At 41.0% G+C, this 27,639-nt stretch overlaps 1 protein-coding gene across 5 annotated transcripts in view; it reads left to right on the forward strand.

Annotated features, from left to right (window-relative positions):
* cica (capicua transcriptional repressor a) overlaps window positions 1-27,639 on the forward strand; it is a 51,698-nt gene that overhangs the window by 8,343 nt on the left and 15,716 nt on the right. For 4 of the 5 annotated variants that reach the window (XM_049601698.1, XM_049601696.1, XM_049601699.1 and 1 more), the window contains exons 3-13: window positions 1,213-1,489; window positions 10,772-10,903; window positions 12,972-13,125; window positions 17,604-17,703; window positions 17,818-18,000; window positions 19,850-19,976; window positions 20,315-20,487; window positions 23,756-23,888; window positions 24,279-24,361; window positions 26,018-26,903; window positions 27,417-27,559. In XM_049601698.1, coding sequence (XP_049457655.1) covers window positions 1,213-1,489; window positions 10,772-10,903; window positions 12,972-13,125; window positions 17,604-17,703; window positions 17,818-18,000; window positions 19,850-19,976; window positions 20,315-20,487; window positions 23,756-23,888; window positions 24,279-24,361; window positions 26,018-26,903; window positions 27,417-27,559 — 2,391 coding nt within the window. The remainder of the gene's footprint in view (window positions 1-1,212; window positions 1,490-10,771; window positions 10,904-12,971; window positions 13,126-17,603; window positions 17,704-17,817; window positions 18,001-19,849; window positions 19,977-20,314; window positions 20,488-23,755; window positions 23,889-24,278; window positions 24,362-26,017; window positions 26,904-27,416; window positions 27,560-27,639) is intronic. The other variant, XM_049601700.1, reaches the window with a different exon arrangement.

The raw sequence follows: 27,639 nt of genomic DNA on the forward strand, positions 1-27,639 counted from the left end.
CTGTTGGTCAAAAGTTGATCTTGCAAAAGTATTTGTCTACACTGATTCAGAATGCCATTTTGACATAGTAACCTGGGAGTTATATAATATCTTTAATTTTGTCAGTGACTGAGAAACTCCACCTTGAATCAAAAGAATACTTCTCTGAAAACCATATTTTTAGTATCAGCCCAACTGCAATAAACCTTAAAGATGGCCCTCAAAAGTTTGGTCCTAGGCAGCTCGGCTTCTTAGCAGAGTCCAATGTGGATTAAGAGTCTTCAAACTGAAGGCACTGAATGCAATAGAATGACATGGAAGTGGTGTCATTTGCTATGTTGTGAAGACTTTCGAGTGTCTGGAACAAATAAATTTACAGTGAAGAAGTGCAATATGCTGCAGGAGCTGCTGTCTTTGAGTATTTATTTCTCAGAAGATATATTTTTAATTGAGTATTATTTTGAAAGAATTGAGGATTGCTGGATTTATGATACAGTGTCATCATCTGATAAAAAATAAGTTGCTAGGGTACTTTTGTGTTACCCCCTGTAGTTTCAGCCGGGAGATGTGTTCATGGAGGGACTTCACCACCATCATATGTGTCTAATTAAAAAAAATAAACTCACAAAAGGAAAGGAACTAGTCTTGTACCTGTTTTCCTTATTAAACAGAAAAATACAACAATTCAAGTTTCTCTTTTTCACAGAGCTAAGACTGTCTTTAGCTTGATTGTCTTTTTAACCCATCGTTAAACACACTTCATTCAAACTCAACAGAAACAAAATAAAACTTGCCAGAACCATTTTGGTTAGTCTTTTTGGTCATCTAGATAGTTAGTCCACTGATCCAACAATCACCAACTCTGGTTTGGTTAAAATAAACCCTTAATTCACCGAGTTAGATATGAAAATGTGCTGATCCCCACGCTGTTAATCCCCGGTGTCTCTCTCTGCCTGTTTTAAAAATAAGAGACTGCTTATTTAAAAATGTTACTAAATTACAGTTGGCTAAAATGGAGGTCTCAAACTAGTGATCAGACAAACTTTACAGCCCCACTGACGTGTGTTGTCACATAACAACAATTGCCATTTTCCAGTCAAATGGCTACAGCGAACAGTTCAAAGTCTTTTTACTAGTTCTACATCTTTGATACTACTACTGATACTCCTACATTATGAGTCAGTTCTCTACAGTTACTAAAAAAAAAAAATATTTTTTTATGTCTCCTCCCAGTCCCTGACTCCAGCCACAGTGGGCCACGCTGCCCTGTCCAGCCCCTCCACCCCCGGGTCAATGTCCACTTCATCAGGCTCCCTCCTGTCCTCCTCTGGTTCTGGAGGCAGGGAGCGGGAGAGGAAACCCGAAGGACACCAGGACGCCTCTGGAGGGGGGCTGCCACAGCCAGTAGCCTGTCACCCAACACCGACCGCCCTGCTGCCGCTCATACTGCCAGCTGAGTCTCCACACCCTGCTCCACGCAAGCAAATCATCATGGGAAGGCCGGGGACTGGTGAGTAAAGACTTGGAAATGGAATGAGAGATCACCACAGCTCTGTGGCTTTGACCTTTGTTCATGTCAGACACCAAGTCTGCTGAGCTACACTACTGCAATACTGCAATACTGTAAAGTAGGAAGGGATGTGCAGGCTGTAGCTTGTATACTCCAGCCCAGTTATTCTCGCTTTCATTATCTCTCTAGAGTTACAGGAGTGTCATCAGAGTGCTATGGCTATGACTCATATACACTTTACTATTGTTTGCTTGCAGTGTAAGAAAGTAACCACATTCACGGGATGGTTTTTTTTTGCCCCCTTGATTTGACTTTTAGTGCAGTTTGACCTTTTCTGGGAGCATTTTTACTGGGTTATAAAGTCATATTTATTAGGCATGTATGTGGCAAATACCCAATTTTCACAATAGTTTGTTTTATTTTAAATTATAATTTACCATGATGGACAAATTCAACAAAGCAAGAGTATCAGAAATGCTGCTTTAGACTGCTGTTGCTCTCTAAGAAATGCTCTTTTATTGCTGGTAGCATACAGTTAACTTCGTCAATGGCTCCCTTCAAATCAATGACACAGACACAGGGAAACTAAATGCATTTATGCACATTTTACTGGTGATAAAAAAGATAAATCACAAGTAAATAGATTTTAAGTTGTTGGCATTTTATGAACTTTAATTTTGGATCCAAGTTTAAGTAAAGATGCTCTGTAACAAAAGATGATGCATTATAAGCTGCGGCACAGATATGAAACACTTCCTAAGTGGGCATGGTTGTTTCTCCCCCGCATCCCCACACTTGGTTTTGAAGTAAACGTTGTGTAGATGAATAAAAGCAGACTTCAAAAAACTACAACACAATAACAATACAAACTTAATGTTTGCTTCTTATTTTGCTACTCATTTTATATCTGCCAGCGTGAAATCTGATATTCTGATATCAACCCAGTACAAGATCACGTGAGTTGGTCCAAGATCACGCAAGAGTGTGTTGTTGAGACAGAGACAGGTCTCAAACAAAGTTAATTTTCTCCTCATTTGTCCATCTGAAAAATGCCATTTTGGAATTCAGAATGTTCGAAAGACCTGTGTCTTGTGGAAAATGGGTCCAGTATTTACTTGGGTGGCTATAGTGTGGAAGAATCAGTCATATTCTGTGTTCACGTTCACTTCACTCGTTGGTCTTTGACAGATGACGTAAAACTTGCTATAACCGTTCATTATGGTTTTAATAGCCATTTTTCAGGTATTCTGCATTTTCTTTGCATTTGCTTTTATGTTTAAAGCATATAGCGTTAAATAACTTCATTATTAGATTTCTTTCTGCTCCTTTTCGAACATTTGGTGATTTTTTATTTCACGACTAAATTGCAACAACAATGTAAATGACAAAATATTAACCAAAAAAAATGGTGAAATTTCTGTTCATTATGCAGTGACGAGTAAAGACAAGACAAAAAAGTTGGCTCTGTTCAATGGTCTTGAGTGATCTAGTCTAAGTTAGACCACAGAGGCCATCTGTTTCTTTTTCAAACTTTTTGCTTTTAGGTCGTGTGGATCAGTGTTAGAAGAAAACAGTCTAGTCAAATAACAGTCCCTGGTGTCCTCGTTGAGTTTGTCTTAGTATTGAATTCTCTCAGTTTGCTTTTGTTCCTTTAGTCTGATGATGTCATGGGTTGGATACAACTTAGCTTAGTCATGTTCTGCTTAACTGTAGCTTTATCTCCAAAATGGTGACTCAGTGACATCTCAGACTGTATATGCATGTGACTGACAAAGACCAGCTGCAGTGAACAGAATCAGGACTTGCTGTTAGTTTCTTAAAGGGGTGGGTCAGTGGCAAAACCTACGTGACATGGATACAGGAAATGACTCTTAAGTGCGCTGTCTCCTTTCTGAAACGTCTCTGGCTTCAGTTCTGCATGTAGATTTTGGTGTTCTACAGTTTTAGAGTATGTTTAATTTCCTCATTATGTTCTTAAATCATACCATCAGCTAACTCTCTAACACACCAGTTGTTCTCTAAATGCCAGAAATATCACTGTGTTGTTTGAGGGAGGATGAAAAAGGCTGAAGTCACCCTTTTTAGCATTTTGTGCACCCTCTTTCAAAGTATGCATCTGGGCAAAAATCAGTCCGCTCTGTGTGCTCTCTGTTGGATGTAAGAAAATTGGCCACTGAGAAATAGAGGTGTTTGGGTTAATCATATACTGTGTGCTTGTTTCCATGCCAACCTTGCGATATTACAGCCCAAACTCAGAAATGTTACTTTGAATATAGGAATGAGGAAGATAGTTTCCATTTTGAAATGCACGGTGTCATTTTAGCACAACACTTTTCTAAATCTGAAAATCGAAAGTGGCATAAATGTGCAGGCATTTAGTGCACAGGGATATTGGCAATTTATAGGTCTTTCAGTTTCAGTGTTCACGCTGGTATTTGATAAAACAAAAGGTTGTATTTTAAGTCAGTACAGTGCAGATGTTCGTTCAGGAAATGTAGCGTGGTTGCAGCTAGAGAGGCCTGTGTGAAAAGTAGTAATAGCATGAGGATCTCTGACTTCTAAATTTCAACATTCAGTGTTTCCTCACCCTTTTCTGATTAAATGATAATTTCTTGACTTTATTCAGACGACTTCAGAGTGAAACCTTTTTCCTCTGAGGCGTCAGGATCAGAAAAGGTTTGATATATCAGTAGCACAGGCAGCCACCCAGACCTGCTGCTCACTGTGTGTAATTTGTGACTCAGTAATGTGTGTAGTGTCGGAGTTATTGAGTGTGCGTGTGCAGGGGGTGTCACCCTTTTCATATCTGTGTGTGTGGGTGTGTGTCTGTGTGAGAGAGTTAAGGGGTGTTTTACCGAAACTTTAAAAGGGCGAGAATATTGACATGTCTAGACATGCAAGACTGAGAGCAGAGTGCAGAGAGCAGCAAGGACATTCACACCTCCTCCTGCACTACACACACACACACACACACACACACACACACACAAAGAGACACAAACACACACACACACACGCACACACAAAGAGACACACACACACTCATCTCGCTGTTCCAGACAATCAACAACCTCAGACAGGGCATCAAGGGCAGGTCCAGCGTGATGTGAATGTGTTTCATCACTCTCAGCAGAAAAAGGAGTAATCATATTGCCGGCGTGTTGTCATGGATACACGGTTTCCACCAGTAGAATTAGCGCAGTAAAGCGTTGAGGCCTGAGCTGATTACCGGAGTGCACTTTTATTCCTCTCTCTCCCTCTCTCACATCCCTCGCACTGCTTCTAACAGCCACCTGCCTCTGTAGCGTTACGTTTCCTCCGCCATACATTTTTAAAAACACCTAGAGCCACAGCGAGCACAGAAACAAACACAGGCAGAAGGCAGTGGAGGCCCCCACGGCTGAGATCTCTCTCCTAAATATAGCCCAGCTCGAGTGCAGCTGCATTAGCATCACAAGTTTCATTACTGCTCGCTTTGAGTACGTCTGCAGCCTTCAGTGAAGGAGAGATAAGAGTAGCTGAAGTCCCATCTTGTTACACAGCTCAGGAACTGTATTATTGCTTTTGGACCCACAGGAGAAATTATTTGAAAAATTCTCCAAGTGGTGGTAATGTGTAGTCAAAGGACAGGTGGATATCTGCAGATGAGATGCATAATTTCTCAACCTTAAAGCCTGAAAACAGCTGCTCAACCTGTCAGGTGTATCGCTCTCTCACTGCTGCCTCTCGCTAGTTGTCACTGTCAGCGCTTCAAGTAAACCAATAGAGACAGATGATTATCTGCACAGTGTTCCTGTCGCTGATATTTTTCACAACTCACAACTGTCAGTGTTTTCCCGGAATATTCATACCTCACCTCTTCAGGGTGTCAGCAGGTCCTTTAAAAGTTTGAAGATTTGTTTAGCACCTTAAAGGATAAAGCTAATATGTTATTTTTTTTCACTGTCATCAGATCTCCTGAAAAATTAAGAGCCAACAATGTCTGTGTCTCTTTTCACTTCCCCAGTCTGATACTCAACCTCAAGCCTTCTGAAATGTACTTTAAAAAAACACATTGTCTTCAGTATATAAGCCCATTTCACACAGAGATCCCGTGATAGGACGGTGACAGAGTCCCTTAATTACGTCCGCTAATGCCACCCTTGAGTGTAATTTTACATAGCATGACAGCATTGCAGAAGTAAAAGAGGCATAATGGGCGTGATGTGTGACACACTAGCATTGCCCTCTAGTGTGATATATGACATAAGCGTTGGTTAGTGTTTATTAAACAATAACAATAGTGTACCATGACAATAGCAAACATTTACCATCCCTGTAAAATGGTGGCTGATCTTGTCGTCTGTTTGGAGGATGAGATGCTCCCAGACCTCATTGTCTCTCCAATTTACGTTACATTTTCCGCTGTTGTTCTTCTTCTTTGAGTTAGCTGCTAACATCAAATGGTTGCTTTTTACATCTCCTGGTGGTGGGTTGCGCACATTCTATGCTGCCAAAACCCCTCCTGTCTGGCCGGCTGTCCCTTTCACACAGACATCTTACTACGTCCACTGCCAACTTAAAGGCGAGACAACTTTGTCCTTCCATTTAGCAACTGTACTTTTAATACAGAACGGTGAGCCAAAGTAATGGCACAACATTACCGCCTTGAACAGGCAGCATAAAAGTGGCTGTAGTCAGTGATGGAGTGTAACTGAGTACACTTAAATTTAATACTTGTACTTTACTTAAGTATTTCCATTTTAGGCTACATTATACTCTACAACATTTCAGAGGACAGTATTGTAGCATTGCAGTATTATTTTTTCCACCACTGTACATAGTTTCATTTTTCAAAAAGGCTCAGCAATTTCCGGAAACATCAGGGCACTGTAGTTTTTACCAAATGTTACTCAAACAGGAGAAAATTGTGCATTTGTTGGGGACTATTTTTAACGGTGGATGAATGCACATTTGGTGTTCTTGTGGGTAATTACAGGAGTAGTGTGGTGTTTGACAGATAAACTTGACCTAAATTACAGTGCCCATGTTTATTGCAAGAATTTCAAATGTCATACAGTCCAACACTGTTGCTCACTGAAGTGTTTCCTATACTTTATGGAAATAGTGGGGCTCTATGGCACAGAAGAGTATGGTTTGTTAAGCTTTGGTAAAAACAGATAACACCTGTCTGTGATCAGTTAATTGTTAGTTTTGGTCTGTTTCATGACAGTGAGAAAAATATACTTTGAAATAGTGCTGAAATGTCACCTGCTACAGGTTTATTCTCACTGATGATGTTTTAATCAGTCAGTCCGCACACAGCGATAGTTGGTTGAGTTGGAAAGTAAGACAGATTGAATTGTAATTATGTGTATGTGTTTGACCACAGCTGTGGGTGGAAGCAGTGAAGAGTGTTGATTTTGCACTTCCACCGGGTGACATTCTGACTCAAATGCATTTTCACTGTTGCATTAACACAAGGCAGGTTTAATACACTCTTGACCTTGTAAATATTTCCTGTTGTCATTCAGATTAGTCCCAGAAATGTCGTTTGCTACATTCAGATGGAAACAGTTTGTTTCTGCCAGCATACGCTCCTTATTGTCGTTGTTAGTTTGGTCTTAAATTCAGCTCAAGATAGCAATAAAATGGATTTTGAACAAGGAAGTTGTCATTAACATGATTGATAATCTCTAGTGTTTATGTCTTTATGTTTGCTGTCTTCCCTGCTTTGTGACTGCTTTGTGGCCTCACAGAATATTCTGACATACCCTCCTAGTATCAGTCCTGTCAGGATGTTGCTACCACAACAGTTATAACTAATCCAGCCAATGGCTGTTAATTCAATATTTTGTCCAGTTAACGCAGCTTTACTGTGAATTTGACTTTTTAAAACGGGTAAAATCTAATTTCATTGTAGACCTGCATGCAGCTTATTTATTTGCTCAGCCCGTCGCTGTTAGCATCACACCACTAATGTCACCCAATGTTTATTAACGGTTTTAAAGACAGAGTTGAGCCTCTTCGTTATCAGTGTGAGAGTTTTGTGACTATTTAATGGTTCAGCTTTGCTTTGAATGGCAGCAACAGCTAATCGTCGGTGACCAGCTGTCTTGATATATTGTAAAAATGTTTAACTCCCAAATATTAATATCATTATTGCCCTTAAAAACTGTATTGTTTGGGCTATACTGCTGATGCGTTCTATATCAAACCTCTGAACTGCCTGTGGATGGTCAAATAAGTAGAAACGCAAAAAGATATATATTCTTTACAACAAAGTACATCATCAGTACTACTTCTGGTCCCTTAAGAAAGCAACTTCTGCCGTGTAAAACATTTGAATAAGCCTCACTTCCTCAGCTGAAGTTCCTCATGCAAACAGCAAACTGCCAGTAAGTAGTAAGAAGTGCAAACATGAGAGCACAGTGAGAACAGTCATGTGATGCCTAAATCTGCATTCAGAAGTGAACTTCTTGCGAAGCGTGAACCGTACATCCAGGATATGTTTACACTTTCTTTGTTGTATAGCTCAGCAGTATCTGGATCTCCATTTTAGATGAACCACAGCTGCTGGATGGTTAGCTAAAAATAGATCATTTTAATACTTTATTATAAAATTATTAATGGAAACTGGACATTGCAGTGCTGCAGCAGAGTTCATAGCCAGTTTATTTCCACCAGGCTAGACCTGTATGAGGAATACTGCAGTCAGGGAAGGAGTAGAGGGTGAAGCTGAGGCTGAAATCGTTATTATATAATGTTTAAAAATTTATGTATTGTATATATGAATGTACAGACACTTAGAATGAACTGCTGCTGATAAAACCATGAACTATTGCACTGATTCCCAAAGTAGAATTGCTCACAACTACAGCAGTGATGAAATTTGCAGTAATATTTGTAGTTTAGAGCTGCAGCGATAAAGAGATTAATCAATTAGTTGTCAACTAATAAATTAATTCAACTGATTTGATGATTGATTAATCAGTTTAATACTTTTTTAAAGATGAAAGTCAAAATTCTCTGACTCCAGCTTCTTAAATGTGAATATTTTACAGTTTCTTTACTCCTCTGTGACAATAAACTAAACATCTTCGGGTTGTGGACAAAACAAGACATTTGATGACGTCATCTTGTAGTTGTAACACTCATAGCCGTTGAAGATGTAGTCGTATGGATGGTGGTTGTAGTACTAGTATTGGCAGTAGTAGTAATGGTGATAATACAGTCATAGTAGTGGTAGTATTAGCTGTAGCAGGGCTTTCTGTGGTATTTTATCTTTATGATATAAACATGTTGTGTCATCTGTTAATGATACTGAGGAAATATTAATTAGAAACTAACAAAATGAGCTATTGAAGGATTTGTTTTACACATTGTTGCCATCCTGTGAAAACATGTTTTTAAATGATTTATCTGCCTTCAGAAGTAGGATTAAGGCTAAAGAGTCTACAGCCATGCTGATGGCTAAATACCAAAATTAGCATGCTCACATGCACAAACTTCTGTTTAGCAGGTGTATTGTTTACCATGTTCACCAACAATGTTTAGCATGCTAACATTTGCTGATTAGCACTAAACACAAAGTACAGCTGAGGCTGATGGCAGTGTATTTAAGGGATCACTGAAGTCATTAGGATTCATACTCTCGGGAGCATGAATGTCTACACAAAACTTCAGAGGGATCCATCAAATAGTTGTTCAGATACTTCACTTTGGATCAAAGTGGTGAACCTACAGACCAACATTAACATTCTCATGTAGGGAGCAAAATGATAAAATTTTGTGATACAGGGTTTTTGTTAGACAGCAACTAAGTGGCGAGATTGTGTCTTATTTAAGGTCTAGTGTCCAGGATTTAGTGGCATCTAGCAGTGAGGTTGCAGATTGAAACCAAGTGAAACTTCCCCTGTGTGTCTAAATGTGTAGGAGAATTACAGTAGCCAACACAAGAATGTGAATGGCCCTATCTAGAGTCAGTGTTGGGTTTGTCCATTCTGGGCCACTGTAGAAATGACATGGCGGACTCCGCGGGAAAAGACTCAGTCCATATGTTAATATATACAGCTCATTCTAGGGTCACAAAAACATAGTGATTCTTAGTTCCAGGTGATTATACACTACTGAAAACTTACTGCACCCCTTACTCGGACCACACACATTTTCAAACTAGTCCTCATTTTGATCTCAACTACACCCCTTTCAAGTTTACTGACTGTATTTTGTATGGCTGTGATGCTTTTGCAGTGATAAAATCTATCCACAGACAGACAGTAGAAACACCTCAAAGTACTCAAAACAGCTTCTGTGATAGTTTCCGCTTTTGCTGTGATGACACATACACACTCTGAGACTCACAAGGTGAAAACAAAACCAACTTTCACAATGTTGACGCTGTTGGTGATAACTACAATTAAAAACACAAACTAAACGATGCAGAATTGCAGGTAAAATTTGGTTTGTTTCCTGTGTATACCACTTTGTCCCGTTGTGTTTGACTTGTTGATGACACAGTAACTAGCTTCAGATGGGGACAACAATTCAACATAATGGTTATAGACTGGTGTAAAAACCCATTTTTCTATTTAATGTCAGACATTCTCTTATACTGCTTTTGGTAGCTTTCATATTAAAAAGGGTTTCTTCATCATACTCCAAAAAGACATTAAAACTAAATGAAAACTTCACTAAAAACAAGTAAATTCCTCAAAATAAACCTAAAAGTACTTGTGCACTCCTGAGACTAAACTCAAATCAAAACAACATGAAAGTCTAAATGAAAATAAAATGTAATGAAAATTTAAAAACTGTAGTAACTCTGCTCTGCATTCTGTCTTGTCTTGAAATGGTTCCCACTGCAGAGACAGTTCAGAGTGTGAAGCTCAGCACCAGTCTAGACAGCGAGTAGTCTGGAGTCTGGAATCTCTGTGGACAAAATAACAGGTTCCCTCATCACATCACACCACATGACCCCTCAACTCTCATTATCCTGAGGGATGGTCCGTGTGTGTGTGTGTGTGTGTGTGTGTGTGTGTGTGTGTGTGTGTGTGTTGGAGATGGGGGCAGAGTAGGTGACTGAATACACAACTCCATTCATGGTCCTCAGCTTCTATGAAAGTGTAGTTTTTAGTAGCGCTTTAGCTCATCGCTGGCTGACGATCACACAGGGCTTCACATGCTGCCAGAGGGCAGAGTGTTACCTTCTGTCTACAGTCCATGATACTGAGACGAATAAACATGATGACATTTCACTTTCTCTCTCTCTCCTCTCTCCTCTCTCCCTTCGTGTTCCCACAGTTTGGACCAACGTGGAGCCTCGGTCGGTGCCAGTGTTCCCTTGGCATTCGCTTGTCCCTTTCCTGGAGCCCAGCCAATCAGGAGCGGCTGCCCAGCCTGCTGATGGCCAACAGCTTGTCAATCAGAGCAAAGGTAGCGAATGACCCCATTCCTTTTCTCTGAATTCCACTGCCTGTGCCCAAAATATAGAAAACTACACCTTATAAACAAGTATTTCCCTCAATATAATAATCATAACAGGAAGTAATATGCAGGGTTTCTGTTTCTGCCAAAACACTCAAGTACAAATGTTGGTCGGCCGTACCAGCAGCCAAGTCAGTGTTTCCCAAAACAGTTTCGACTGAGTTGCAAATCAGCACAGTTGGTGTTCACACCAATATAGTTCCAGTAATATTGTTGATGACACTATTTACTGACTGGAGTGCTAAAATCTATTCAGAGACTCATTTTGACTGGTGGAGACTGTCAGTAATCTTCCACAGAGCCTCATCAGACCTTATTTATGTGGTGTATATAGATTTTATGCTTTCCTTTTTTATTTTATTTTATTTGTATTTTTGTTGTGTTTTTTGTTTCATGGTTGTTGTTTTTTTAATTTGTCACTCAGTCACTTTCTTTCCTTGGTCCTTTTGACTCTCAAGGTTCTGTAACACATGAATTCCCTGTTGTGGGATCAATAAAGTTTATTTTATCTCATCACATCTTATCATAGCTTAGCTTAGCTTAGCATGGCTTAGCTTAAGACTTTATAAGGGCTCAGCTATTGATTATTCATTTCAGCGAATAGTTGATAAATCATCGCCATAAAGCATCTGTTGCCCTAGTCAGTGCAGTGTCTCCCTCGCTGCTGCCCCGTCTTTGAATTAAATCATTCTGATTGGGAGTTCAGCTCAGCACTCCAGAAGAAAAATGGAAGTGAGGAAAGTAAACAAACAGCTAAAGTCAAGAGGTAGTTAGAACAAAACAAACTCATTACAAAAGGTATGATACTTTTTCTGTAGCCATTGAGCTCTTTAGCAGAAACGTTCTGTGATAGTTTCTGTTATAGTTCACTGGCACACAGTAAATATGCTCGTTTCTTCAACATGGGAACTTGGTAATAATGTGCTAACTGGCTAACTAGCACCAAGATGGTCTTCTGTTTTTCCTTTATGAATGACACATATAGACTACTGTCATCTGCTGTTATGGAGAGTTATTTCCTCTCACTTTGGGGTGTATTCATGTGCAGCTTTTTGGCTGGAGAGATGGAGGTATGGTGAGGCAACACAACACTCGACTTTGGTTGCCACTGGTTCTTTAAAGTCGGTTTTGTTTGTCCGGACCTTTAGAGCCCACATCGTCAATCTAAAGCACAGAGATATTTGATTTGCTAAAATATATGACAAAAAAGCAGCAAATTGTTTTTGAATCACAAAAGTTACCAGCAGTGGTGTAGTAGTAGTTGATGATGTGGGTGTACTACTAGGCAGATGGGTAGTTTACCGAGGAGGAAGTGGATATACTCTCCATCACATGCTGGTAGCCTTTTGGCTGATAGGTGGGTATAAATGGCCAGAAGAAGAGGTGGGTATATGTCGTAGATCTGCGTATGCCCTCCAGCACACCACTGATTGCTGGGTCATTTTCTGTCAACTGATTAATCATTTCAGCTCTAGACTGTTAAATAAACCAGTTTGCTTTTTAGGAAAGGAAGGCATCCCATTCAAAGCTGTGTCACATTATTGATCTCTAAAAACAGTAGACAGTTTGCTATTTTAGGGTCTATGAGCATAAAAGAATTTGTTTGAAGAGACCAAAACACTATAAGGATTGTAGTGGCTAATCTCTGTCTGTATAAACATAGAAAAGGAAGCAAGCTCATTAATACATACAGAAAACTTTGTTAAAAAGACACCTGCAGATAAAAAAATGTGTCAACTCAGTTTTGTAATTACTATATTTAATGACAAAATACTTCTGTAATGTTTGGATGTCGTCACTAAACCTCTTACGGAACATTTCCCTTTATATGTTGTTCTTCTTACTACTGCCACAGATTATAACACAGATGTAGTCAGAGTTTGTCACACCTCCCACAGCCCGAATAAAGCTGCCCATCAACAGGCTGCATTTAGGGAAGCCCTACATTCACACATATGACACTTCTTACATAAAAAAAATTGTATTAACTGGCTTTTAAACGTCTTTTATTTTTCAGAGCCTCGTTGCGGTGTGGCCCTGGTAAGCGACGGACGGACCGGCCCTCCTGACCTAGAGAGGGGATCGCCGTCATGCCCTCCCCCTACCAATGACAATCCTCCTGCAGACAGGGGTGGGGCTGACAGCGAGACAGAGAGTGATACAGACGACCCGTAAGTACAAAAAGGCTGATTTTACCCTCCTCCCTGATATTATCATGGTGCTTGATTATTTTGACATTTTCTGCAAATACCTTTTTGGCACATACGATTAAAAAAAATATTTATCATTGCAACAGTTAAGTGCTCAGCAGTGTATTTTGTGTTGGTCATCAAAGTCTAGTGGTGACTACAGATGGCAAATAGAATCAAGAAGAAGAAGAAACAAAAGATTGAATTTAAATTCAGGTGTAGAGTAGCGCTGTGGCACAGTGACCACATTGTGAAATGAGGCCAGTCTGCCAGTCAGACACAGGAAACTGCCAGACAACCATTGATCTAATTTAGGTCATGTTTACGTGCAAGTGCAATAATTTAAACCTGTCTGTTATTCCCATAAAGACTCAATGAAGTGGGACGTAACTCTTGTCAATTTATTTTCTAGAATAGATACTGGTTTATTTAGATAGTATGGAGGAATTTGTTTAATTTGGAATTTAGTTTATTCCTGATTTAACTACTACTGTGATTTTTTTTTTTTTTTTTTTTTTTTGGTAAAGTGTTACAGGAGCAGTGTGTAGGATTTAGTGGCATCTAGCGGTGAGGATTGCGACCAGCTGAATTTTCTCCTGGTTAGAATTCCTTCAGTGTTCATTGTTCATCCGCAGAGGTCTCTTTCTCTCCAAAACAAACAGACTCAGGGATTTAAACCACTAAAAACACTGAAAAAATCAGTTTCACCATCACGTTTTCTGATGCTGTTCAGCTTGACAAGGAGGGGTTGTTACGGTGGGCGACCCCAACACATGTGTTGCTCTCTCTTGAGCCAGTGTTTGGTTTGTCCATTCTGGGCTACTGTAGAAACATGGCGGTGCAACATGGTGATCCCTGTGCACAGGGACCTGATCCCTATGTAGATATAAACAGTTCATTTTAAGGTAATGAAACACAATTCTTATTTTCAGGTGATTATACACTAAAGAAAACATACTTATTATATTATGTTCCATTTCTGCCAGTATATCCCCCTAAATCCTACACAATGGACCATTAATGTTTCCTTCCAAAATTATATGTATTCATTTTGGAAAAAAAAAGTCTGTAGCTACATTTCATTGTTCTATACACTTAAAATACGGAGAGGGAAAAACAAAAAGCAATAGTGTCTTGAGCTAACCCTCTGTCCTCTAAAAAAGTTTAGGTGTTACATTTAAATGTTGTAAACTCATTTTGAGCAAACACTTTATACATTGTGTTTCCTTTCTGAGACTCTTGGTATGACTCACCAGAAAACAGATAGTAACTGTAGATTATATTAGACACAGTTTGTCGGCGTAGTTTGAATCGTCGCCTTTAAAACTCTCAAGGACGCTACGCTCAGAACAGGTGCACTGAAATCCACCTCTGACAGCAAAAATTTGAAAGAAACAAACAACAACAAACAACTTTTCCACCAGCTGCATCAGTGTGTGTGTGTGTGTGTGTGTGTGTGTGTGTCTGGCAGAGAGTTGTACAGTCTGTGCTTGTTCATTCCACTCAGTCTCAGGCTGCGTCTCTGCGTCTGGCTGGGTTATTGCTCTTTCAGAGTGACTCAGACGGGCTGCGTGGCTGTCTGGCTGGTAGTGTGGTTTTGAATGTTTTCAGGGTCACTGTGCTCACAAAGGCCGCCATCGCCGAAAGAAGTGCTTCAGCAATCTCTCAATGTTGCAGTGGTTACACCTGTTATCTGGCTGCAGCTCAATGGAGAGACTAATGGCATTAATAAAAACAAAGTCGACTCATTTAACAAGATTTCAGCTCCATTTTTTAGCTGTTTTACCCTGCTTGAATACACCACCACCGTACACATGCTTACAGATGCATACATATGTAAGCATGTGTACATTCTCCTTTTTTCACAATATTTTTATCATGCTTTTCATCACATAAACACAAATACAACTAAAACAATACACAGTGGCCACAATTACTAAACATCTGATTTAGATCTGTAATGTATGATGCACAGAGCACATGATACACTCGAAAGGATACGCTCACATAAATATTTTGTGGAAGTATAAATGGGACGATACAGTTTATCTTTGTACATATATGTAAAAGGAAAGCCACACAGCCGCAACACAGGCTGCAATGTAACCACTCTGGGCAATATGAACCATCAATTTACATCCACTAAAAGTGCTTGTGTTTGCCACTAACTGGCTCAGACTATTATTTTAAGTTTCTGACAACATTATGGAACGGATCCCTACAGAGAAAGACTTTTTTGTCAAAGAGAAAGATCATTTTATTTACCAAAAACAGCCCCGAAATTGTTAAAACCAAACCCACCAGACTCCATTTAAATAAACAGTAATTTTAGTGTGTATAGAGGCAGCATATTTTCACATCTAACTGGGTGCATTAAGAGTTTACTTCAACCAAGCCAGAGTTGGTGATTGTTGGTACAGTGGAAAGATGAACCAAGATGTATTTACTGAGTTTGGTTTTGTTTCCGTCAGCTTTGAATAAAGTGTGTTTACGCTAATAAAATTATTGTTTATTTAAATGGAGTCTGGTGGGGTGATATCAATTTCAGGACTTTTCATAGTTAAACAGAACTAATCTTACTCTTAAACAAAAAGAGTAAGGTTCATCTATGTAGGGGTCCTTTCCATAAGTTGTCAGACATTTAGAATAACAATCTGAGCCTGTCGGCGCCAAAAACAAGCACTTTTAGTGGACATATATTAATGGTGCGAACATGCCCTGAATTGTTTCTCTGCAGGCTGTTTGGTGGCTTCCAGCTGCAGCCCATTAGTCACTTTAACTCAAAATCATGGAACAAAAAATTAAAGTCCACCCTTTTTATATAAGGACTGGGTAAACAGAATATATAGTTATATTGTTTTATTGTATTTTTTAAATTTACTGCTTCTCATCTGTCCAGTCTTTGTCTGTTACCCCTTCTTGATTCCTTTTTTGTGTTTCTTTTGTATTTTACCTATCAACCTCACATCCCCCTGACAACTTGGCTGGCTCTGGCTTAATTTCTCCCTTCATGGACACTGTGCGTGTTACTCTTTTGCCCTTTTTTCTCATTCTAAGTCTTTGCTGCATTATGTGTTTGCTGTATATAACAAAAGAACTTAAGTTAAACGAGACAAAAAGGCAAAAAAGTGCCTCATTCATGCCAAGTCACGACTCGATGCAGAGTTCACCTTCGAACAGCTGAAAGGTTCAGACTTTCTCTCTGAAGACAGTTTCAAAAGACTGTTTTAATGGTCATAACAGCTATGCACACAATTTAAACTGTTTTCTTGCCTGTTGAGCCGTGAAAAAGTTATTCCGAGTTTATTCACCCCTGGTTTATCAGTCTACAGTTTTGCTTTGTCGCTAATAGTTGGGAAGCCTGTGGTGGGTTCCTTTTTCTGCATCTGTCTTGATTTATGTTTTATTATTCGTGCTTTCTTTTTGGCTCTCTGCAAGTGTCATCTCTAATATAAACCACCATTATTGTGATGACAATAAGAATTTGTATACAAATGAATGTCTGTTTTACTGCTCTGTTTCTCCAGCTGCTGCAACACAATAATAATAATTTAAACTTATCCCAGTTTTCTGTCACAAACTGGATTTATTTGTTCTTTTCATATTAACTGTGTGTCTGGTTGCTTTTTCCTCGAAAAAATCCAGTGGCTCACAGAAAGAATGCAATTCAGTAGAAGTAGAAATAGCAGTTTTGTCTTAACTGAGTAGTTGGCATGCATAGTGGTAATATCCAAGGCTGAGCAGATGAAAAAAAGTGCATAGATATTAACATTAATGTCAATAAAGGGAAAAGAAAGTCAGGAAGACAAAGGGAAAATGATACACGTTAATATTCCATTTTTTCTCTAATATGACTAGATTCTGAATTTGACGTGGGTCATTTGAATAGCATATATTTAGTCCGAATTTTAGTACTTTTTTCAAATGTAGCATTTTCCGATTAACACGTGGGATATACAGATATTATTCTGCTTTTAATAGCATTCTTTTAACATGCACACAGCACGTTCAGAATATGTGTCTCTCAACTGGGGTTTTCACCGTAATTTGTGTTACACGGTCTCATGTCCATTTACAGCCTATTCTGTGTGTTGTCATGGATACGTTGTACTCAAACCATCTGGCCAACAGTTTGTAAGACCGTAGTAGAGATGCATACCCGCAAGAAAAGTCCGCATTTCTGGTCAAAAGAAGACACATTAAACATACGTACATTAAATAAAACTTCATGGAATCTTGTCTTCAGACCAAAAAGATGCAAAATACATACACAGATCAAAGCCTAGGCTTTTTACACAGTATCTTAATAAATTAGGACCAGTATGTCTTGAATTCCTCCCTAAATCCTTCACAGCCCTTCTTGTCACTTTTGTGAAAGTCCCTCAAAGTGAGGAATTTCCCTTGATTTCCCATCTCTTGTGGACTCAGCAGTTTCACTTTTTCTCTGTGTGTGAATGCAGGTTCTCCCCAGGTGTGGCCAATGATCCGGCGCCCTCCACTGGCCCCATGAAGAGACGAACACAGTCCCTCAGCGCTCTGCCCAAGGATGGAGACAGAAAGGTTAGTTGGCTGTGCAGACAGTCAATGAGTACAGAAGGCAGAAAAATACAAACAGAGAAAGATTAATGCTTACCATAAAACTTAACTTTGTGTCCTCTTCCAAACCCTAATCAGAGGGAGAAGGACCACATCCGCCGACCCATGAATGCATTCATGATCTTCAGTAAACGCCACCGGGCCCTGGTGCACCAGCGACATCCCAACCAGGACAACCGGACAGTCAGCAAGATCCTGGGGGAGTGGTGGTACGCTCTGGGGCCCAACGAAAAGCAGCAGTACCACGATCTAGCCTTCCAGGTAAACACTCTGCCATAAAACTGTAGTGAATCTTTAGCCAATATATTAGAGCTTTTAATTTTGTGCTCCAGACCTCCAGATTCATCAACAGCAGAAGCAACTTACAGGTACTGGTTAGTTTCCATGAGCAGTGAATAGTATCATTGCTGAACTACAGAAACTGAAACTGCATCAACAGTAGGGCTGTCATCAAATATTTTAAATTTGAGTGTATACTTGAATTGTATTTTTTTTTAAAAGGACATTTGACTGTGAAAATTGATATTTGATTGTTTAAAAAAAAAAAGGCAGCACTACCATGGCTGGCATGGACCTGGACTGCTGCACTGAATGTGCTGCATGACAGGAGTCACACAACGTAGCTTTCACTGATTGAAAATAAAATGTAAACTAAGCTAAAAGAGCGGAAAATTCATCAACAGACGTGTGGTGATGGTGGCAGATAGCTCAGCTACAGAGAGAGCCATTTGCACTACCAGCAATCTGAAAGGCCCTGTTAGGAAATACTTGTATGTATGTATTTTGGTTAGTACACAACAAAATTGTGGAACCTAGAAACAAAATTGTATGCAAGCTTGTAAGCTAGTGTTAGCCCTCCAGTCCAGTGTTCAACATTAACCATTGCCAATGGCCACAAAAAGTTACTCTGTGGCCACCAAATATCCCCTGAAGGTGGCCCCTGGTTTCTCTTAAGAAAGAGACTGTGTGTCTCTATGAGATGACCTCTAAATTAAGGTTAAATTAAAAGTATCCACATACTGCGAGCCTTCGACAACACAGTGTTACAGTTCCACAAACATCCGTTGTCATTTACACCTTTTAGTTCAATATGCTATGAAAACAGCGAACAGTACTCGTCACTGGCTAGCTACCCATATGTTGGGGCTACTGAAGTATGGGTTTATTAAGCTCACTTAAACTGCTAATGCGATCTCTAACAGAAGATCCAGAAACACAAAAGCAAGACTATGAAAAAACAAAACGGCAACAAAAATTTAGAAGTGAATGGAAGCAGAAGTTTAAGGTATATTAGGTTTTCTACTTCTTTTCATGATGTTTTTATTGCAGATATGACTGACCCAGGCACAATGCTGGGTGCAAGTGAGAGAGAGCGCAAAAATGTACTAAGTGTCAGCAGCTTTGTTAAGTTGCATCATATTGCCTTTTCTATGTTACTTACAGAGAAGTTCACATTTGGGCCATCTACAGTGAACTCTGACCACCAAATTCCAGGGCTTGGTGGCCTGTGGGGCCAGTGCTTAAAAATCTATTTTTTCCCTGCATTTCACCTCAAGCAACCTGAGGACACGTCATGAAAATATGGATCCACAAGAGCATGGCTTAAAGGGGAATTTCAGTTTATTTCAACCTGTCTCCTGTTGTCCTAAATTTGTTTCAAGTGACTAGTGACATAGAAATAATAGTTAGCATGTTAGCTGTTAGCCTAGATACAGCCGGGGCACATAGTAGCGTCAGACCTGTTAAAACGTAAGTGAACGGGCATACCTTCAAGTGCAAAGTTAGTCCACTAAACAAGCTTTTTTTCCACAAAGACCGCCTCATATCGTTAGGATAAATGTCAGAGAACATATAGAAAATGACATGTAAACGTGTTGCCGTACCTTACCGGTGTGGTGCCATGTTTGTTTACCATCTAGCTCTGCTTTCCCTTTAATGTCTGAAACTCCAGCCAATCAGCCACACAATAATTGATAAAAATAGATATTCGAATGGTTCGAACTTATATATAATCAAACAATCTAACATAATTATCGGCCAATTTTACAGCCCTACTCAACAGGAAATTAAAGGCTCTCCCTTCCTCCTTGTCCTCCTCCTCCTCCTCCAGGTGAAAGAGGCCCATTTCAGAGCCCACCCAGACTGGAAGTGGTGCAACAAGGACCGCAGGAAGTCGCTGTCTGAGGGCCGTGGGACGCCAAAGGAGCCACGGGAGAGGAGCATGTCAGAGAGCATAGGTGTGTGTATATGTACTGTATGTGTGTTGATTAGCATGCCTTTAAGAAGGGAAAACGTCTTAGATCAGTGAATCATCAGCTGCTTTGAATCTTTTGTCTGTTTTACATCCTTCAGTCAATTAAAAAAAATATTCAGGCATATTAAATGATTGTCTAAAAAAAATCAGTATAGTTATAGAAACATACTGATTTTTGTTGCCCATCACAGCCTTTTTGCTGATGCTCTTAGACAGAGCGTTGGTGGATTTTATGGAATTGTTTCTCAGTTTTATTGATCTGTTCCATGATGATACGCTGTGATGTTTGATCTTTGATCAGTCTTTCTCCCCCCTTTCCAGATCCCCATCCGGAGTCTCAGGTGCTAGAGGGGAAAGGAGGGGTTTCGGGCTGGCCAGGGGGATCGGAGCGTCGAGGGGGGCTGTTTTCGGGGCAGCACCCCCGTCCCCGAGCCTTTTCCCAGAGTGCGGTGCACACCCTGGAGCAGAGGGAGAGAGAGAGAGACCTAGAGAAGGTAGGTGGTTGTTAATCTGTACCTCAAAGGCAGCAAAGAGACTCTGGAGATTTAAGAATGTGAAGCAAATGTTTCGAGATCACCAGCTAATTTAAATCTTAAAACTAGATTAAATTAAAATCATGTGCTCTCAGTTGAGTTTTGCACTCTAAACTAATTTGTTGCTTTCAAAAGAACAAATAAGAAAATAAATGAAAATGCAGAAAATAAAAGCACCAGACTGAAGTAAATCGCCCACGCACCAACACGTGTGTATATTAATAGACAGCAGACGTGTGTCCTTCACACTGCAGAGCATTTCGGATGAACCCTACAACTGAAAGTACACTGTTCAAAAGCAGTTCAAATGGACTCTCTCAGTTCTTTGTGTGAGGGCTTGAGTTGCTGCTGCTGAAAGCCCGACTGAAAGCTCTGGGGGAGCTCAGCCTCCAACTTCAAAGGTTTCACTTTCTACTTTTTTAGTGCCTTTGAAGGCATTGTGGTGTTTGTTGCGTCTCTGCTAATCACAGAGGGATAGGCCTGCATGTGAGCTCTTTTGTTTTGAAGGCATTTATTTAATGCTGGTGGCAAAGCTGTGTACGTATGCATGTTTTGATAATATTACTCTTGTCTGAAGTGTTGTTCTGAAGTCCTTAAGGTTTTTCTGTATAGTTTTTAATGTTAAGAAGCAGTGTCACTCAGGAACTACTCAAATATTTTTTTTAAGGGAACCTATGATGCTTTTCCTTATTTTCTACTGTCAGAATATCGGATTTTTATTTTCAACATGGCTGAAATTTCAAGTAATGAGGCAAACATGTAAAAGTAATCCTTATGAGCAACAACCTCAGGCTATAGACTGTTTTGAATACTCTTTTTCTCATTTTTTTCTGCTTCGGGTACAAGTTAACATCAGCTCATGGAGCATTTCTTTATATGGTCATCTGCTCCAGGCACCTAACTGCAAAAGTTTACATTACATAGCATACAGTGGTAAATGTAGCTGGATGTTAATTTCAGGAAAACATGTGATCTTAGGGGCGTCGGTGGCTTGGTGGTAGAGCAGGCGCCCCATGTACAAGGCTGTTGCCGCAGCGGCCCGGGTTCGAATCCAGCCTATGGCCCTTTGCTGCATGTCATCCCCTCTCTCTCTCCCCCTTTCACACTTGTCCTATCAATTAAAGGCTTAAAAATGCCCCAAAAATATCTTTAAAAAAAAAACATGTGATCTTGCTTGCTGATGTTGAAAATTTGTCCCTGATGTAGGATCATATTGCTGCTGGAACATGTCCGCTTGTGTTTAGAAGTTCTTATTGGTGATTTTTCGAGAAAGACATCTCTATATACAGTAATTCCCTAGCTGCTACATGTCAAGGACACATGCAATTTTAGTTGCCTATGTTGTAAATTTGTCCCCTGATTATGGGTCATATCCCTTCCGGAGCATGTCCAGTTATGTTTAGAAGCTTTTATTGGTGGATTTTTATTTTGAGAAAGTGCCACAACTCCCCTCCCTCCCTTTTAGTCATTCCCGGGCTTAGTAAATGCTAACATCTTGGAAACATGTCATCTTGCAGGTGTTGTTAATATCTCTCTTTTGAATTATATTCGTGCTGGAGCATGTCAGGTTGTGAAGATTTTACTTTAGAAGCTTTTATTGGTGATTTTTCATAGTGGAGAGTGCTGCTATACTCCATTTTATGGGCCTTTTCAATTATCAGTTAAGAGGCGCCGTGCCACGCCAAGTCGCGCCAGAGATGGACCTTCTCCGAAGAGGGTCAAAAAGCCGGCAAGCCGCCCACAAGCGGGAAGCACTGACGTCTCGCCGACTGCAGCCAACCCCCAATGACCCCCCTTCTCTTTTTGAAACAAGCGTGTTGCAAGACTCTCCTCACCTCTGTCTGTGCAGGAGAACAGGGAGAAAGACGTTTCTATAAAGTCTCTGTGTGTTCAGCTCTCAGTGCTTTTATAGCTTCTAACTGAATCTCTGTGGGTTGAAGTTAAGTGTCTCGTCTCTCCTTTTACTAAAGAAATCTGCTTTATTTTACTGTTTCATCTTTACTTTCAGCCGTATGAGTCTTGTTAAGTTACAGCTGAAAACCCAACTTTTCCTTATTTTGCTGCTTCACAATAAAAGTCCCCCGTTATTTTGTTATGTAAAACCTGTATTTGAATAAGCACAACATTGTTAGCAGCTTTTCTTCATTAAAAACAAGTATGGGTATAAGGCTGTGGGCAAATAGTTTGTTGGGCACAGGGAAACAGAGATCTGTGTGGGTATGTGAGACCCTAAAAAAGAGGGTGGATCGTGGGGAGTTCCATCAATTGGTCCGGCTTTGCCTCAGTGATGGCCACTGCCAGGCATATTTTTGGATGACTCAAGGGCAGTTTGACGATGTTCTATCGTCAGGCTGCTTTCTGGGTATCCAGTAACTGCTTCCACCAGTCTCTTATCCATTGTTTACCAACTGTAAACTTGTTGTGACCACCACAGAAGGCCTCCCTCTATTGTTCTAATTATCTAATTGGACAATGGGAAAAGAGATGACGTGGGGTGCTTTTCCACTTTGAGCTGAAGTTTTTTCAACTCGAGGAGTTAAGAACACTTAGAAAAAAATGCCAGGCACCTAGAGCGCAGAAACACGAGGCGCGTTGCAACACAAAACTGTGAGCAAAAAGCTTCATCCTCATAAAAAACAATAACAAAAAGCCGCCTCCAGCAGCAGGCTCTTACTGCACCTCTGCAAACAGCTCCCCTCCAGAAGAAGGAAAAACACTTGCAGCAAAAATAACGGAGCACTTAAGCCGTGGATCAGCCTGGTGCTTTTAAACATCATCACTCAAGACAAGCCATCATCAGTCAAAGACATCCCTTCAAGTGGGTAGCCCTGTTGTAATGGAGATGGAAACCCCTGCCGCGCTGGGCTGACAGGCCAAACCAAACCAAGCCAAGTCAAACCAAGCCAGCCCATGACTGTCGAAATGGGGTTATAGTCATTCCACGGCTGCAACGATGGCGAAAAAACCCTGAGAAATGAAAGACCAGGAAACGACCAATCAGAGCAAACTGGGCTTTTTCGGGAGAGGCTTAAAGAAACAAACGCTAAATGGAGCGTTTCAGACAGAGAGTGAACACAGGTGTTCCAGCACAGACAGTTTGAGGAAAATAAAATGTTTTTGACCATTAAAACATAGCAGGAACCTAAATTACAAGTATGAACTGAAAATGAGCACAATAGGTCCCCTTTAAATGTTGTAAAACTAAAATTTCTCTTTTCGTCTCTGTCAGGAGGACGGGGCGAGTTTGTTCCACCACCGGTCCCCGCCTCAGTCCCTGTACCAGGGCGGCGTCAGCGAGGACGTGACCAGTGACGAGGAGCGCATGGTCATCTGTGAGGAAGAGGGGGACGATGATGTCATGGGTGAGTTAGATGATGAGTACTGTGGTCAAGTTGTGGTTAGAGAGACAGTTGCACAACCACAGAGTCATAGTTTCAGTTCCCACAGCGATCGGTGCATCTTTAAAAAAGACTGTGAACTTCAGCCTTCTTAGTCAGAATGACGATTTCAGAAAAACACCTAAAAGCTAGAAAAAGATGCTGTGTCATCCAGTGAGTTTCAGCCCTGAACTGCTAATTGCTAGTGTTGGAATATAACAATAGCACGTAATTGACTGTTCGATGGTGATACTGGTGGTTTGAAGGCACTGATTGCAAATGAAACTCCTCACAGGGAGCAATTAAAAGAATGTAAGAACCCTTTGCTGAAATGTGTTAAAGCACTAGTTTCTGATATCCATGTCTCATCCTCAGAGGATTCTTGTCCTGAAGGCTCCATTGACCTCAAGTGTAAAGAGAGAGTGACGGACAGCGATGAGGACGAACCAGACGGACAGGTAGCTGCAGTGATCATCAATTACCTTTACGTATTATCCACAGTGGACTTTACTTTGAGCTAGATTTTACTGGGCAGCCATCTGTCTCCCTTCCTTCATTTTGTACTGGATGCATCCAACATAAAGGATGTGTTGACTGATTTTTATAGGTTTATTTATTTGCTACTCAGTACCTGTTCTTGATTTATATATTAGCTGTATTTCCACCAAATACTGTAGGAGTAGTACCCATGAAACCTGTATGTAGCCCATGAGGACATGTACCTAAACTCTTGATGTAGGTGGGGTTGTTACCGGATGGCAATGGTCATGTCAACCAAGTAAGTAGCGTGACATCTGCAATTCGTTAATAGTCCACGAAAGCAGGTAGCGCTCCAATATTTTCAAAACAAAAAAGAACAGGCTGGAGTGTTAACAGTCTCTGTAGCAATCAATAGAATATTTAAGAATAGCGGGTTTGCACTTTGAGTCTTTGTGAAGCGAGACTGATGATACTCTCTTGACCAGTCAATGGACTGCAGTGCTTCTCTGTCCACCTTTTAGTGTTGGATCTGCGCAAGGTAACTCAACAGAGGGTTAACAAAAAAACAGAACGAAGTGGCGCGGTTTTTTATTCGTACCATCCACAACTTTTGACAATGGAAATACAAAAATCATTCCCTCAAGGATTTCACTGGCTTTTGTACTTAAAAAATGTTTTTAGGTGTTTTTTTGCAATAAAATTGCAGGAGCAAGTGAAAATTGCAAAATTAGTTGTGTTTTTTTGTGTGTATAACTCATTATAAATTGAAGGCAGCAGTAAGAGAAAACTGCACTGTGATTTATATTATACTAATAGTCGAACTCGCCTTGATTCTTCCAGCACGTGCAATAGATCTGGATGTGACAGCCTCTGTCATGGTGACTTGTCTTGTCTGTTGTCCACATGTTTCAGTTGTTCTCCAGGTGTGTTTTGTAGTAGAAAAGTGTTTCTCAATTGATATTGTTTGTGTTCCACTACATTATTGCACACAGTGCAAAACAGTTTTCCCCACTTTCATGCAGAACATCAGGGAATTGCTTTGCACAGTCTCAAGGTTATGTTGGTAAATCTGAGATGTTCATGTCGCACATCACTGTATCTACACCATCAGAAACAAGGGACTGAGTTTGGTGAATGGTGACAATTGGTCAAATCTGCAGAAAAGTTATGTTGATTGGACAACATTGCAAGTTCTTGTTGAAGTCCCAGACTTGAATTTAAGAATTCTGGCATGAATTTGTATTGATTAATGCGATCTCAACATTGCAGCATCCTGGCGGGACTGAATAATAACTGTTCTAATGTGTAATGTACTGAGCTGAAAAAAAAAAAAAAAAACGAATCACACTGGTGGAAAGGAGGCTATAGTCTCTGCATCAAGGAATGGTAGAGTATACGGTACGTGATTTAGTAAAAAGCTGCAAAGCAAAAAATATTTTATTAGAAACTGAATCTGGGTCTTCATCAGCAGATAAGTTAGATACTGGTACATGTGGTATCCCTGACCCACCATGCGTTAAAAACCAACAGATTTTTCCAGAGTTACTGTAAGCTGAGAAACTTTGAGTTGATGACGAGAAGAAGAACTTAACAGCTTTGATGTCTCCTTCTCTCCATCTCTCTCTTCCCTCCAGCATGGCTTCCAGCCAGTGGCTCGCTCCTCTCTCCCTTCTTCCTCTCCCTCCATCCCTCACTCTGACTCCACCTCAGCTAAAGGCAACGGAGGAGGAGGAGGTGGTGGTGGTGGTGAAGAGGGGTCTGAGAGGAAGAGAAAGAGAGGCACAGATGGAGGAGAGGAGGGGAGCGAGGTAAGATCCAAGAGAGAAGAAACAGCAGCAGGTGGAGGAGAAGGGAGTGGAGGAGGTGTTGTCTCCTCTCTGTCCATCGCAGGCTCAACATCTAGCACCCAGGCTTCCCTCACATTGGCCCAGCAGGGTTTGACCCAGGTCCTCAGCGCCGTCCGCATGGCTCCCACTATGGTGACCAATGTGGTGCGACCCATCGCCAGCACACCCATCCCCATCGCCAGCAAGCCGGTCGAAGGAGCCGTCACCCTCAGCTCCCTGCCTCAGGACAAGAAAGCCACTATCCTGATTGGAGGAGGCGGACCTCAGCAGCTGCCAGTCGCCGCAGGGGGTGGGTACCTGTCCTCATCCTCCTCCCCCGGTCCAGTCAGTGTCACTCCAGTGGGGGGCAGCGGCCTGGTCACTAGCCTAGTTCTGGGAGGGTCCTTTCCTGCTGCCCAACCAGTGCAGCTCCTCACTCCGCCGCCGCATGCACAAACCCCCCTACCTGTCCTCCAGCCCCAGCTCCACCCCACTGCTGCCACCTCCAGTCTTACACCTCCCGCCGGCCCCAAGCCACTAGCACAGGTCCAGTACATCCTGCCCACCGAGAGCCCCTCCTCCCCTCAGCTCACCCACCAGCAAATTGTCTCCCTGCCCGCCAATGCAGCCCTGGCCAATGGCATGCACTCAGGGGCAGGAATCAGAGTTTCATCAGTCAGCCCCGGGACCAGAGGTGAGACAGAGAGCAACGATTGGCCGACAAACAAAAACAAATCAGAGTTATACCTCCTAGTGTTTTCACTGGTCCACTGATAACTAAAAAAAAAAATAAAGTCTTTTTTACATTTCTCTTTTTGCTATAGTTCCCTTATTTTGTATTAATCATCTCCGCAGGAAGCTCTGAAAATAGATTTGATTGGCTTACATAAAGGAGAGATAAATGATTGACAGGAGAAACACTGTTGACATGAGTATGAGCGCCCGACGCCCACCCATGCCTTAATCACTCTCTATTCATAAGAGTCTGAAGCAACAGAACATTGTTCCACCTTGATATCAGAGAGGAAATTCACTATTATCAGTAGCTGAAATGTCCTCTCTGTCCCAGAGTGTCTCCACCCACCCGTCGCTCCTGTACTGTCCTCACCTCCACTCTTTTGGCTCGATTCATCTGTTTCTCACGCTGAGTGTTTTAATTTTCTCTCTCTCTCTCTCTCTCTCTCTCTCTCTCCTTCTCACTCATTAGTCCAAACCCAGTCACCGGTCTTGCAGAGCAAGATGTTGGTTCCCATGGCAACAGTGAGAACAGGGTCTACTCCTCCTCATCCTTCCATTTCCCTGGTCGCTCCACCTCTTCCTGTGCAGAACGGCCCCGCGTCAGGAAACAAGGTAACAACGTTAACAACAGTAACTAAAACAAGTGTCAGCAGCGTCAAAGACAAATAGACACCACCCTGTCTGCTGACAAG

The sequence above is a fragment of the Epinephelus fuscoguttatus genome, linkage group LG17, assembly GCF_011397635.1.
Source record: "Epinephelus fuscoguttatus linkage group LG17, E.fuscoguttatus.final_Chr_v1".
NCBI classification, from domain to species: domain Eukaryota; kingdom Metazoa; phylum Chordata; class Actinopteri; order Perciformes; family Serranidae; genus Epinephelus; species Epinephelus fuscoguttatus.